This window comes from Chenopodium album, chromosome 26, assembly GCF_948465745.1.
Source record: "Chenopodium album chromosome 26, dcCheAlbu1.1, whole genome shotgun sequence".
NCBI classification, from domain to species: Eukaryota; Viridiplantae; Streptophyta; class Magnoliopsida; order Caryophyllales; family Amaranthaceae; genus Chenopodium; species Chenopodium album.
The window spans coordinates 2,259,140-2,271,755 of NC_137859.1; the positions used below are offsets into that span (position 1 = coordinate 2,259,140).

The following is a 12,616-nucleotide window of genomic DNA, read 5'->3' on the forward strand; positions in this document are numbered from 1 at the left end:
ACGTTCAAGAGATTCATAATGATTAATGTCTAAACACAACTATGTACATGTATGAAATAACATCTAGTACATAACTATATACGAAGTACTTCATTCGGGGTAAGGTATTCGATTAGAATATTTGGATACATGAGACTTATGATACGAGTAAGTTTCTAGCTCTAGGACAAATGAAAATCATATTTACATATTTCAACTTGTAAAGATGAAGAAGGTGCCAAAATAGGTGATTAGCGTTGTCAATTTAAATTTTTGTTTTTGAAAGAAATTTACTTAATAGATACGAAGTATATTCTAACATAAAATCCAATTATCATATGTAGACATGACTACAAAGGCGAACAAAATTCTAGTCAATTTACAAATGTTACACTGGTTGAGAAAGAAAGAAGAAATTTTGTATTTTGCCTCTCCTACCACCCAAAAATGCAAGTCTTGAAAATGACACTTGACCTCATTCATAAACAAAAAGAAGAAGCAAAGCAACTAATATCTAATTCTTGATTCGGTCACTAATCAATCTTATACTAATAATCAATTAGTCAATTACAGTTTATAAACTAATAACACTAACATAACATTTCCTGTTTCCTTAATATTCCTCAAAAAATGTGATACTTGTATTATTCTCACATTAGTCATCCTTCAAAAATCAAAACCCCCAAAAGTCTCCCTTTTATCTTTCAATCAAGCGCGCTCTTATGTACCTGCTACCGGCGCTGATGCAAATAATCACCGGATTCTACGCTAACAAATGGAGCTTCTAACACCATTTCCTTTGCCTGACCCAACCGTTGACCGGTACTCCCGGTTTTCCTCCTCACCTTCTTTCTCAATGGCGAGTTATGGCGCCGAGTTGGAATCGCAACCGAGTCGGACCGAGTTGAGCTCGAACATCGAAGAAGAACATGGAGCGAGGAGTGAGAAAGTGTATGTTGCTGTTGGAAGGGCGGAGGAGAAGACCGTTTCTTTGCTTCGTTGGACGTTTCGTACTTTCCCTAACTCTGATATTTGCCTTGTTCATGTTCATCAACCTTCTCCTTACATCCCTACTTTATGTAATTTCTTTCTCTCTCTTCTTTGTAATCTTCAGTTTTGTTTAATTGTTTGAAATTTCTGTTGTTATTTTCTGGAATTTTAGATATTATAACTGATTTTACTTGTGTTGATGAGTTGAAATGATATGATTTCATAGGAGATTGAATTACTTTGAATCATGTTTATTGGCATTTGGCAGATTATAATCATTGATGCTTGCAAATCTTTCACTCGTCTATTATTTTGGAATGTCTGGTAGAAATGGTCTCAATTTCTAAATTAGAAGTGAATCGTGGCTAGATTTTCATATATTCCTTTAATTAAGTGGAGTGGTGGAGGGAAATTGGAAGCAGACAACTATTAGGGGTATTCTAGTATAATTATAGTGAATGCTTTGTTACGAGGGATTGGGACAATGTGGCTGTTAATTTCGGATAGTGGTTGTACTTGGCTGTTAATTCCTCCGTTTTTTAAGATGCATCACTTTAGGAAGCGTTCGTTATGATGCTTCAAAAGAAGTTTCTGTCTGTTAATATTTTGCCCGATGAACCTTGAAGTTGCCTAAATCTCTGAAAGGATTGAGGAGTTTGGACTATGGAAGATTGGAAGGAACTATTGAGTTGGGTCTTATATGTTCAAAATAGTAACTGTAATATGTGTAGAGTATAAGTTAGGAAGACTATAATATTATGAGAAATATAAAATAGTGAGTGTTCTAACTAATCCTAAAGGATGTAGATAGGATTGCTCATTTCTTGTGAAACATGAATTAATAAAAAATTTTGTTTTCTGTAACATGAGTATGTCTCGTGATACATAAAGCCTGCAACTTATGTAACAAGATTGTTATTTGACTATACTGTTATCTTTGTTGTTTTTTTGGCGATGCAGTGGGAAAACTACCAGCAACCCAAGCAAATGCAGTAGTGGTGAAAGCATACAGGAATGAGGAGAGGGGAAAAATGGAGAAACTTATCCGTGCTTACTTGGACTTTTGCTATAGAGCCAAGGTGAATTCTCATGTTCAAATTAGGGGCTGATTAGCATAGCTTGAAACTTAAGTTTATTGCTTTGAGGCTTGATAAAGGGTAATGGTGTCTTGAGTGTAGATGTTGTTGAGTACATTGATTTATTGAAAGCCCTCTCTCTTTTAGTTGATTGAAATTGGACTTGCAGTTTCTGTTATACAACTAGTTCCTCTTCAATATTATATAAAGTGGCTGCATAGCTTTACTAGAACCTGCAAAATTAAAGCTTGATTATCTGAGTAAACTAATGGTTTATCGTAATAATGGAATTAACTCCAGCTAGTTTTTTAAGGTTTAGAATGCAATAAATATGAAGAATTTCTTCTTCTTTGTTTCTAATTTGCTATAGTGCAAAAAAGGAGCAAACCAATGCTCACCTTTTTCCTCTCTACTGTATGTCAAATCGTTGCTAATAATATGAAACGGAGGTAGTATTTTCATTTTCCCCCTTGCCAGCTCATTCCTATGTCTTATCTAAATCATAATGTAACAAAATGTTGTTAATCTTATGAACCATAGCAGTACTTTGTAAAAAATTACTGGATGTGGTTATTGTTTATGGCAGGTAAAAGCAAGCAGTATTATCACCGAAGATGAGCAAGTTCACAAAGGACTCATGGGTCTGGTCATGAAACATGGCATGCAGAAGCTCATTATGGGGTTAGTCTTTGAATATTATGTTATCTTTTCTTTAGGACTAAACACCATGGATGTTTGAGAAATATGTTTAATGCAGCTTTCCGCAACTAATTTTATCTCAACTCCGCTTTGATCTTTCTTATTTTGTCCATCCTTTCTACAATTCTCCTTTTCTTCAAATGTCTCCTTAGGTCCCTAGTGGTGGGGGTTTGTCATTGACATTCAAAAATTTATCTTATTGTGCTCAACTTATATGGTGCAGTTGCGTGAAGGTAAAAAAGCATTCTCGTAAAGAATTTTATACTGCCAAAAGTGCTCCAGCATTTTGCGAGATATGGTTCATCCATAAAGGGAAGCATGTATGGACAAAAGAAGCGTTTGAGAAAGTTACAACTTGTCAGGCAGATGAGCTGACAGAAGGTTTAAGGTCAAAATCTTTACCGTATGAGAATAGTGATCGTCTATACAATCCAGTTAAACGTGGTGGTAGTTCTTCTCGCCTAAGCATGCCGTGCTCTGAGATAAAAGATTTGAATCAGGATGAGCCCTCTGATGAAGATTTTATATTACCTAGTTTAGAAAACACTTTGGACCCTGAATATGCTCGAAGCTCAACCAGCAATGGCTCTGCAACAAGTACATCCATGGGGGAAAAGGTTTCCAGAGATTCTGGCTTCAAATTGGAGGAAGATCATCTGTATGCTCAGCTTTTGGAAGCAAAAGCAGAAGTTGAAACTTCAAGAAATGAAGCATGTTTGGAAATATTGAAGCGCAAGGAGCTGGAAGCTGAAGCATTGAAGGCTATGAGGAAGGTGATTTTTTGAGCTCTGACCATTATTTGGTTGCAGTTTAGGAATTTGGCATTTGTTAAATACAGAGTATTTAACTTTCCAGCCATGAATATAAACGTTGATAACAGTTTCAACAGTTTATCTCTATAATTTGTGTTTCTATGAAAATGATAAAATTCAACTAATTGGCATGGTCTAACAACTTCCACATATAATTTCAGATTTTAACCTAGTCCTAACAACTATTATTGACGCTATTCTTTTCTTTGCACTGTTTCCTCATTTAAAACATATTTACTCTGTACATTGTATTAGTCAGGTATTTCTGATACTGTTAAGAGTTGTCACTTTACTTTGTCCTGTAGAGTTTGAATTCATACATGCTTTTTCTATATTGTATGCATATGCTATGGTAAGTAGTTTTCACTATTGTAGAAACTTGAAAGTGAGAGGCAGAATTGAGGACAGACTGTGAATTTGGACTGAATTTATGCTTAATGTGGCATTTATTCAGAATGAAAAGAGATGCTTAATGCTTATTCTTATGAGCTTTGAGTTTTTATTTGCGAGTAGTTTCTGCTATTAGCTGTTATCAACCACGATCTCATATTTTCACTTATTTGTGAATTATCTCAAATTCTGTGTGGTCTCCTTAGGTGAAGGACTTTGAATCTGTTCAAACTCGTGAAGCTGAACTTAGAGAGGAAGCTGAAAATTCTCTAAGAAGCTTGATGGATGAACAACAAAGGTTGTTAGAGGAAAGACTAGAAGTTACAGGAGAGCTCCAGAAGACTATGAGGAATGTAGCTGTTTTTGATAGTCGTGTCCAGGAGGCCAACCGTCGTTGTGATGAGGCAGCTGGGGAGCTGAAACTTGTCCAAGTTTGTATTGCAAGTTTGCGTCAAGAAAAACAAAAGATTGAAAGACAGAAAATAGAAGCTGAACGTTGGCTTGAGAAGTGGAGAAGTCGCAGGCGTACTGGCCATGGTAGTTCGAACCGCCATGGATATGGGGGGCTTCTGGATGACGTGCCAGAGTTAGTGGAGTTTACTCTACTGGACCTGCAAACTGCGACATGCAATTTTTCCGATAGCTTTAAGCTAGTTGAAGGGGGATATGGTTGCATCTACAAGGGAGAACTGCTGAGTAAAACTGTTGCCATACAAAGGTTCCATGCACACAACATCCAAGGCCCGTCACAATTTCAGAAACAGGTTTTTTTTCTTCTCATTCTGAAATAGGTTTTTAATTTTATTTTTTTTATATTAAAGTTCATTAGCAATTGAAATGTAGAGATGAAACTTAGATACTGATTACCTTTGCAGGTTCAGGCTCTCGGCAAGCTACGCCACCCTCATTTGGTGACTTTGATTGGTGTATGTCCAGAGGCCTGGTCGCTTGTATATGATTTTGTACCCAATGGGTTTCTCCAATGGCGTCTCTTTCAGAAAAACAACATTACACCTCTTTCATGGAAGCTCCGAGCTAGAATCATCTCTCAGATTTCAACTGCCCTTCTTTTTCTTCATACCTCGCATCCAGAAAAGATAATCCATGGTGACCTGAAACTCGAAAGCATCCTTTTAGATTCTGATCTACACTGCAAAATTGGTGATTTTGGTTTCACCAAGTTACTGTCGCAGGATAATCTGACTAACTCTAGCTATAGCCATTATCCTGATCCCCAAGGCGCCTTCCCATATAGAGATCCAGAGTTTTATAGAACAGGCAAATTGTCAACGAAATCTGATATATACTCATTTGGCGTCATTATATTGCAGCTACTAACAGGACAGCCTCCAATTGGATTGGTAACACGGGTCCGTAGAGCAGTTTCCAGTGGAAAGTTAGATTCAATCCTGGATTCATCTGCTGGGGAATGGGGTCCATTTGTGGCAGAAAAATTGACTGATGTGGCTTTGAGATTCTGTGAACAGAATAGTCGGGTTAGGCCAGAGCTGACACCCTCTCTGGTGAAAGAGCTTCAACAGCTCCATATCTCAAAAGAGCGGCCAGTGCCATCTTTCTTTCTTTGCCCAATCCTTCAGGTCAGTGAGATAATTGCATACCATCTGTTACTTCAGAGTTTGCAGTATGGCGTTTTTTCTTTGAATATTTCAAATTATGTGACTAGTAAATATGGAAGATTTTTAATAAAGGGGTGATGTTGAAACAACAGAAACTATTCTGTTTAGCTCATTTATGTTTATCTATTGAGGGGGATTTTTACGTAATTCTGCGTTAGTTTGCCCTTGTACCCAAGCTATGACATGAAGAGCTTATTTATATGCGACAATCATATGCGCCATTTCTCTTTCCCTCCTTATTTTTCATAAATAATTTTTAATGTGTTCTGCTGATCTTTCTTTACATAACCTGAAACTGTATGTATATATTTGGCATGCCTAGGCTTCCATTAAACTCTCTCACCATTTCTTTCAGGAAATCATGTGCGACCCTCAAGTAGCAGCTGATGGGTTTACCTATGAGGGAGAAGCCATTCGTGAGTGGTTAGAAAATGGTCGGGAAACTTCTCCTATGACCAATTTGAGATTGGATCATCTGCATCTTACTCCAAATAATTCTTTGAGACTAGCTGCTCAAGAATGGATGTGCAAATATTGATTGTTCACATGTGCGTGCAGTTAATTTATGTTAATACCTTGTACAGCTGTATTACTAACTACTTAACTAGGTATTGCTTCCAGAGTTGTAGATGGTGCAATCATACATGTCCCTGTATCTGAAAGTTTTGCCTCTGATGAGCAACCAGGAGAACGTAAGAATAGGGGAGTAAGAAATTGTGTGTGTTCCTTTGTTGTGTAAAACCAAGAAATCTAAAGTTAGATTGAGTATATATTGTATAACTGTCTATAGGATAAACACTATTTATCAACAATAGCAAACTATACCGGTTACCGAGTGCCATATCTTTGCGGGGTACATTTGTTATACTATGTATTCTGTGCAGTACAGTATACTAGCATTATCCTTCTCTGATATATTTTTCTTCCGGCCAATATACTGCCTGTAGAATTTACTCTATTTCATAGTTACAATCCGTTTAAACTGTCAATTGTTAATTGTTCAATACTGTAGTCTGCTAGAAAGGAGATATTTTCTGAAATGGGCAACTTCAATGCAGGGTTAAGCTATCAACTTCATAATCTGTCACTTTAAATCCTCATGCATTGTTAATTGTTCAATACTGTAGTCTGCTAGAAAGGAGAGATTTTCTGAAATGGGCAACTCCAATGCAGAATTATGAAGCTATCAACTTCATAATCTTCTGCCTATATAAACATATTCTCAAACTGTCAACCCGGAAGCTCCTTGTAAGTACAGCACAAACTGTCAAGAAAATCGCATCAAAGGTAAATGTACAACAATTATGGTATCTCACATTCCTGCATTCTACAGCATTCCCTTATTATTGAAATTAAGATATCTGATAACCAACGGTTAACAATTTAGACAAGCTAACATGTTCTGCATATGATATACAACCTGCAAAATGCTCGTGCAGGACCTGTAACAAAAATACAGAAAACAGATTCATCTGTTCTTAATCCTCTTTTGAAGCAGCCAACAATGACACTTTATTATGTTCCTCAGTATCATTAAAAGGATGATCTTCCACTTCTATTAGCACCCCACCGCTATTTTCATCCAAGAGCAGATTGTTCTCCCCTATATTGTTGCTCCAACCATGCCAATCTTCTTTCCTTGTCTCATTTTTTGGTGCCTTGTTTTCTTTCAAAGACCTCTTTACAATTCTGGGTTTGTCAGCTTGAGCATCATGATCTAGAAAGAGTATTTGAGGCTGGTTGGAACCAATTTTTTCAGGTGAATTCCCCTCGTTTCCATGCTCATTGAACTGAGAATGGCTCCTTCCATATGTAGTCAACGAGTCTTCAAGTAATGAGGTTGATCTTCCAGAAAAGCTACCAAACCCTTTAATCTCTCTTGTTAGCTTTCTAGCTTGCTCTCTTTCTTCCTTGAGGAGAGGCCTCGTTTCGAGCAACTTCAATACTCTCTCTGATTTCTTCCTCACAGCAAGGCCCCAATTAAACCTGCATATTACTAAACTATATGTTATATTTTCAGATAACATTATGCAGCAAAAGAGTTTTTTGACATTAGTCTGCCTACCCTTTTTCATCAACATGCTGAAAAGTTTCCATGTTATTGATGATGAATTTCTCTGTTTGAAACTCCTCTGCAACACTTTCTGGCCCATGAGTCAACAAATGCTCTAATACTGTCAAAGCATTGTAAGATTCCCTCCAATTCTTTCTGTCAAAATTTGATAATCTGACCACAAAGTCACAAATGAAATAAAAGGATGGATATATCTTTCAGATCATGGGAAATTAAGCACACCTATGAGGACTGATAAGTTCATCTCGGGGATTGGCAAAATTTTGTTGATCTCAAACACCACAAGCCATTGATCTCGGGGATTTAGAGTATTTGGTTGATCCCCGAGATTAACTATTAGTTCCTCTACACAATCTAAGATAGGTATAAAAATAATTAATACAATAATGATTAGGAGATGAACAAGAAACTTGACATACTTGTTATGCAGAATTTCCACAATTCTCCAATAATCATCAAGTTCAAAAGCAGCCCTTGAAATTAGTCCTAGGATTCGAGTATCTGGTGACCAAGGATTTGCAGTGGTTGCTTCCTCTGTCATCCTGTTTAAAAGTCCCCAACAATCAAAAAACACTTCCTAACAAAGAAAGCCGAAAACAAACCTACAAAGAGTTTAAGAAAATATGTAAGAACTTACAATTGGGCTGGTGTAACATCAGTGAGAACCAATCTAGCAGTTTTAATCTTCTCTTTGATGTAAAAAGATGCTTGTTTTTTGATTTCAAAGAATGAATGGCTGCTCATATTGCTGCTGTTATGGCTAGTATTATTGCTATCATAGCCTAAGATTGACATGTTTATCTAACAAGACTAATTAAAAGATGGAGAAATTAAAAAAAAAAAATTATACTTGTATTATTGTATAAGATGATTATTACAAGTATAAGACATAGAAATGAGTACAATTAACAAACTAACAAATAAGATAACAAAATTAATGAGGTTTGATTAGTAATAAGGATTTAGTTTGCAACTAATCCACTGAGGACTTATTCAACCTCTTCTACATAGTGCATGTACTGTGTTATGTTTTTGGTAAAATAAAGGAATTATACATAAGAAATGACGATTTCAAAAGAGACCTTTTTATTTATTAATTTTCATTTGGGAATTAACTTTTGAGTTTAGAAAGAATTTATTTCATTGAAGAAAATTCAATGGTTTGCAATATTATTGTCTAAAATGATGGGTACACTGCTAATAAAGTTGGACTTGAATTTGAAGTTGTTACTCATGTTCTTGAGTTTTGACTTTTTTTATGTTTCAAAGTTGGGAGGTTGCTAATTGACGGTGCAAATAATTAGGTGTTGGCATGCTAGGGACCTTGGAATTTGATATGAATATTGCAATAATACAAACTAGCTATAATATAATGACCCGTGCTATACATGAATTGTATGGAATTATAAGTGCACAGTATGACAACATATAATATCAACTCATAATTTTTTTTATGTGTTACGTATAAGATTCAATAAATGTCTTATTATAGATTTCTAAATTAATCTACAACAATTGCTGTAAAACAGTAGTAAAATCCGCATTCTCATACAAGTACCATACAATCATGTATAGGGAGTAGTATGTGACATTTTTTTAATTTTTTCACCGAGTACTTGAGAAAAAATTTCTCATATGGATCAAATAGGTGACAATGATAATATTGTTAATCTTAGAAATATAGTATTATACTTGTAGATATAGTACTCTCATTATTTTTTATCTGATGTTCTTCTTATTTGAAATCTTTTGGCGATACATAAAGAAAATAGTCATATCAAAAAATAGAAAAATGAAAGAATTACTTTTTAATTGTCAAACTCTTATCAATAAATCTAATTTGTTTGATCAGTAAGTGACATATTTCAAATAAATATATAAAGCATGCCAAGATTTGATATCAAAGTTCCATGTACGCTTTAAGAATGAATAAAGTTGGTATTTACTATTTCTTTATAAAGCTAATTAGTTAGAGAAATCTTAATTACCTCCTTGGAGCTGGGATTAACTCAACTATCTATTAGTAGAAACATAATCTGATGTGCACATGCATTTTCTCTAAAACACCAATTTGAGCCATATAAATAAAGATAGTATGAGTGGAAATGTTTCATTAAATTCTTTCTCCTTGCTATTGAAATACTACCCATAATTCTGATGGCCACTTTTTTAAAAAAAATTAGAAAAAATTTTTTTAAAAAAATTCTTAACTAGTTTGGGTATTTTATGGAAAGATTTCTAAAAGTATAACCTTGTTAGGGTACCTCACTCATTACCTATTAGTTAGGCAATGGAAACTCACCATGAGTTATATGTTTGTGATCGCGCTTATATTACTCCTTATATTTTGGGTGATATGTTTAATTCAAAGGTTAATTAAATAGAAGTTGTGCACAATTTTGGAAAATCTACTGCAAAATTAATTCATCTAATTATAGTAAACTTAGCTGACTTTGGAAGTATAGCCATGACCTACAATTAAGATATTATTGTAAGTAATGTCTTTGTGTCATCCTAATATCTTGTCAAAGTAAAAATTGTATTATTCCATGTCATGCTAATTCTCAAAGTTAACACAATTGATATTAGATGTAAATTTTACATGTTAACACAATTGATAATGATGTAAATTTTACACCTACCTTATATTGACATTTTAAAGGGAATTTAGAGGATCAATCATATGTATTTATCCTAACCTAATAGGCTAATACCATCTATACTATGGATCATTTAAATTTTTGGATTGTCTACTATTCTTAGCTTGCTTTATACTACGTAGTTCGTAAATAACTATCATTATAACTATTTCCCCTTTTGCACTTCGTGTCGAAATCAGTAATTATATGCTGAATTTCGAAAGATTTTATTAAAAAATTTTGTATTTTTTAAAGAGATTATATCAAATTATACACCGTACAATTAACACTATATTTTAAATTTAAATATTTAAATAGAAAGTATGTTTCCATCAACAAGATAATTTATTCAAGTGAATGACGTTAAAAAAATACCTTTAATTTGAGTTTATTTAAAACTTAATCCCTCCAAAAACACCATAAACTGAGGCCCAAGGGGTTCAGCACAACCAAAGCACACAGCCCAATATTGAAACTCACACAAACCCTTTGAATTTGACCCTTAACATGAACCATTGGCCAGATGGATTTGGTGGGCCCTTAAAGTATGCGACCTTTAAATTGCAAAATAAGACTGTTCTTAACTTAATGAATTGGGGCAAAGCAAAATTAAAATAAAAGATCCAAATCACACCCATTAATAACTCAGGTTGGTTGTACAAAGGTACATAATATTTCACAATAAAAAGGACATTAAAAGAGCCAAAAATGATTATATCATTAATAAGGCAATGAGACTTATAAGAATTGAAAAATCGGCTCTCAATACACAGCCAGGTGTATAGTGTATTGATAAATGGTCGTCTTCAATTTTAGGTGTTTTAATCTAAGACGAGAATTTTAAGGGAAAAAAAAAAAGTTCTTAGTTCGACAAAAATATAGTTGGTCAGCCAATACGAAAAAAGCGATTCTTAAATAAAAAGGGTCCCTCCACCCTTAATTGCATCTGCATAAGTCATGAACCTCCCATATAAGGAAATCATCTGCAAGAAGCTGAGTGAGGTCGTGGGTCACTTGCTCAACTGAAAATATATCGTTACACAAAATTAATGGTACAAAAATGTCATTTGGATGACCTCTGCTAACTGCATTACATTACATTACATTTACTATCAATCCAAAGGTAGTTAGCAGTTGGACAACAAATGGACGGAACCTTTTCTCTTTATTACATTCAATTTACTAATTCTGCCTCTTCCTCTTAAAATGCCTACCTACATGACATTAAACTAGTGCTCGTACAACTTTTCATAATACGAGTTACCTACCCTACTCGTTTGATATTGTTATTAGGCTCTTTTATCGTCACTCTATATAAATAAGTTTCAGCAAAAATAAGTTAAGAGTCGTTATGGATTGAAAATTTGATTTTTGACTAGTAAATATTGCATGCTAATTGCTGTTTGAAGATCTTTCTCCACTCAATAATACCTTCAATGATAATTCAAATTTTGTAAAGAAAAAGGAAAAAAAAAAAGTCAACAAACAGTAAAATAACAAGAAAGAAAATAGTGGGACACTATTGATTAATCATGATAACACTTCATGGATGACCTAAGTTATGGAAAAACCCAATCTTTAATTGTTAAAGCTGTCCATTTTAGAATTCAGACAAAAAAGAAGAGCATAAGCAATTAGGGAGTAGGGACAGTTAAGGATGTATGATTAACAAAAGAAATGGGGTAATTAAATACATTGATAATAGAGAGATAATAATTATGAAGACTTTGACTATTTATACAATTAAGTTTTGGTTGTAGTACGACTTTTAATTGTTTTGGTAATGACTTGTTTTGCACTATTAGTTCCCTCTTTAAGTAGTTAACTACTTTTATTAGCTATTACTCCACTTGTACTACACCATTTCTATTTTTTCACGAAATAAGCAAAGCCAACAAATTTTCAAACTTTACTCAAACTTCAATTCTACTTTTGTCTATTTCAAGAGAAAAAATAAAGAAGGTAAAGTAAAGATGGACAAAACAGTTCATTCAATTGGACTAAATTAAGGTAAATTCAATTTGAGCCGAGTGATAAGTAATTCGGTTAAATTTTAGATCGATCATATTATGTACATGTCTTGATCAATAGCTCAACTCAATTGATTGATAAGCTTGTGTAATTTTTGGTTTAGGTCATACGATCAGATCAGATAAATCGCACACAATTCCACTTTACCGGGTCTAAGTTAAAGGAGGAGGGTTTTCTCATTGTAAGACAAAAACAGGAAATAACCTGTGTAAAGGTGAAATCTACAGTTGACATTACAAAGGTCACAAAGAAAAAGAAGTAGAACAGAATCAAAGAAAAAAAATGTGTT

The 12,616-nt window shown here is 34.2% G+C and overlaps 2 protein-coding genes across 2 annotated transcripts; one reads left to right on the top strand and one right to left on the bottom strand.

The window, feature by feature from the left end:
- Window positions 1-566: 566 nt before the first annotated feature.
- LOC145616662 (U-box domain-containing protein 33-like) lies at window positions 567-6,453 on the top strand. Its single transcript, XM_081671424.1, has 7 exons — window positions 567-1,058; window positions 1,930-2,048; window positions 2,632-2,726; window positions 2,968-3,517; window positions 4,153-4,710; window positions 4,822-5,544; window positions 5,939-6,453. The coding sequence occupies exons 1-7, from the start codon at window positions 755-757 to the stop codon at window positions 6,119-6,121; spliced, it is 2,532 nt and encodes an 843-aa protein (XP_081527550.1). The 5' UTR covers window positions 567-754; the 3' UTR covers window positions 6,122-6,453.
- A 608-nt stretch (window positions 6,454-7,061) lies between these two features.
- Window positions 7,062-8,892, bottom strand: LOC145616143 (uncharacterized). The gene is made up of 4 exons (XM_081670841.1): window positions 8,295-8,892; window positions 8,077-8,199; window positions 7,649-7,810; window positions 7,062-7,569 (listed from the first exon to the last, which is right to left on the bottom strand). Exons 1-4 carry the CDS (start codon window positions 8,450-8,452, stop codon window positions 7,062-7,064), a joined length of 951 nt encoding a protein of 316 aa, XP_081526967.1. The 5' UTR covers window positions 8,453-8,892.
- Between the last annotated feature and the right edge of the window lie 3,724 nt (window positions 8,893-12,616).

Bases quoted from the DNA above. Each gene is read 5' to 3' on its own strand.
- LOC145616143 (XM_081670841.1), bottom strand. From the start codon at position 8,452: ATGTCAATCTTAGGCTATGATAGCAATAATACTAGCCATAACAGCAGC. The intron at 8,200-8,294 runs GTAAGTTCTTAC...ACTTTTAAACAG, and splicing joins GATGTTACACCAGCCCAATT to GATGACAGAGGAAGCAACCA. The intron at 7,811-8,076 runs GTATGTCAAGTT...CTTTGTGGTCAG, and splicing joins GTGGAAATTCTGCATAACAA to ATTATCAAATTTTGACAGAA.
- LOC145616662 (XM_081671424.1), top strand. From the start codon at position 755: ATGGAGCTTCTAACACCATTTCCTTTGCCTGACCCAACCGTTGACCGG. The intron at 3,518-4,152 runs GTGATTTTTTGA...TGGTCTCCTTAG, and splicing joins CATTGAAGGCTATGAGGAAG to GTGAAGGACTTTGAATCTGT. The intron at 5,545-5,938 runs GTCAGTGAGATA...CATTTCTTTCAG, and splicing joins TTCTTTGCCCAATCCTTCAG to GAAATCATGTGCGACCCTCA.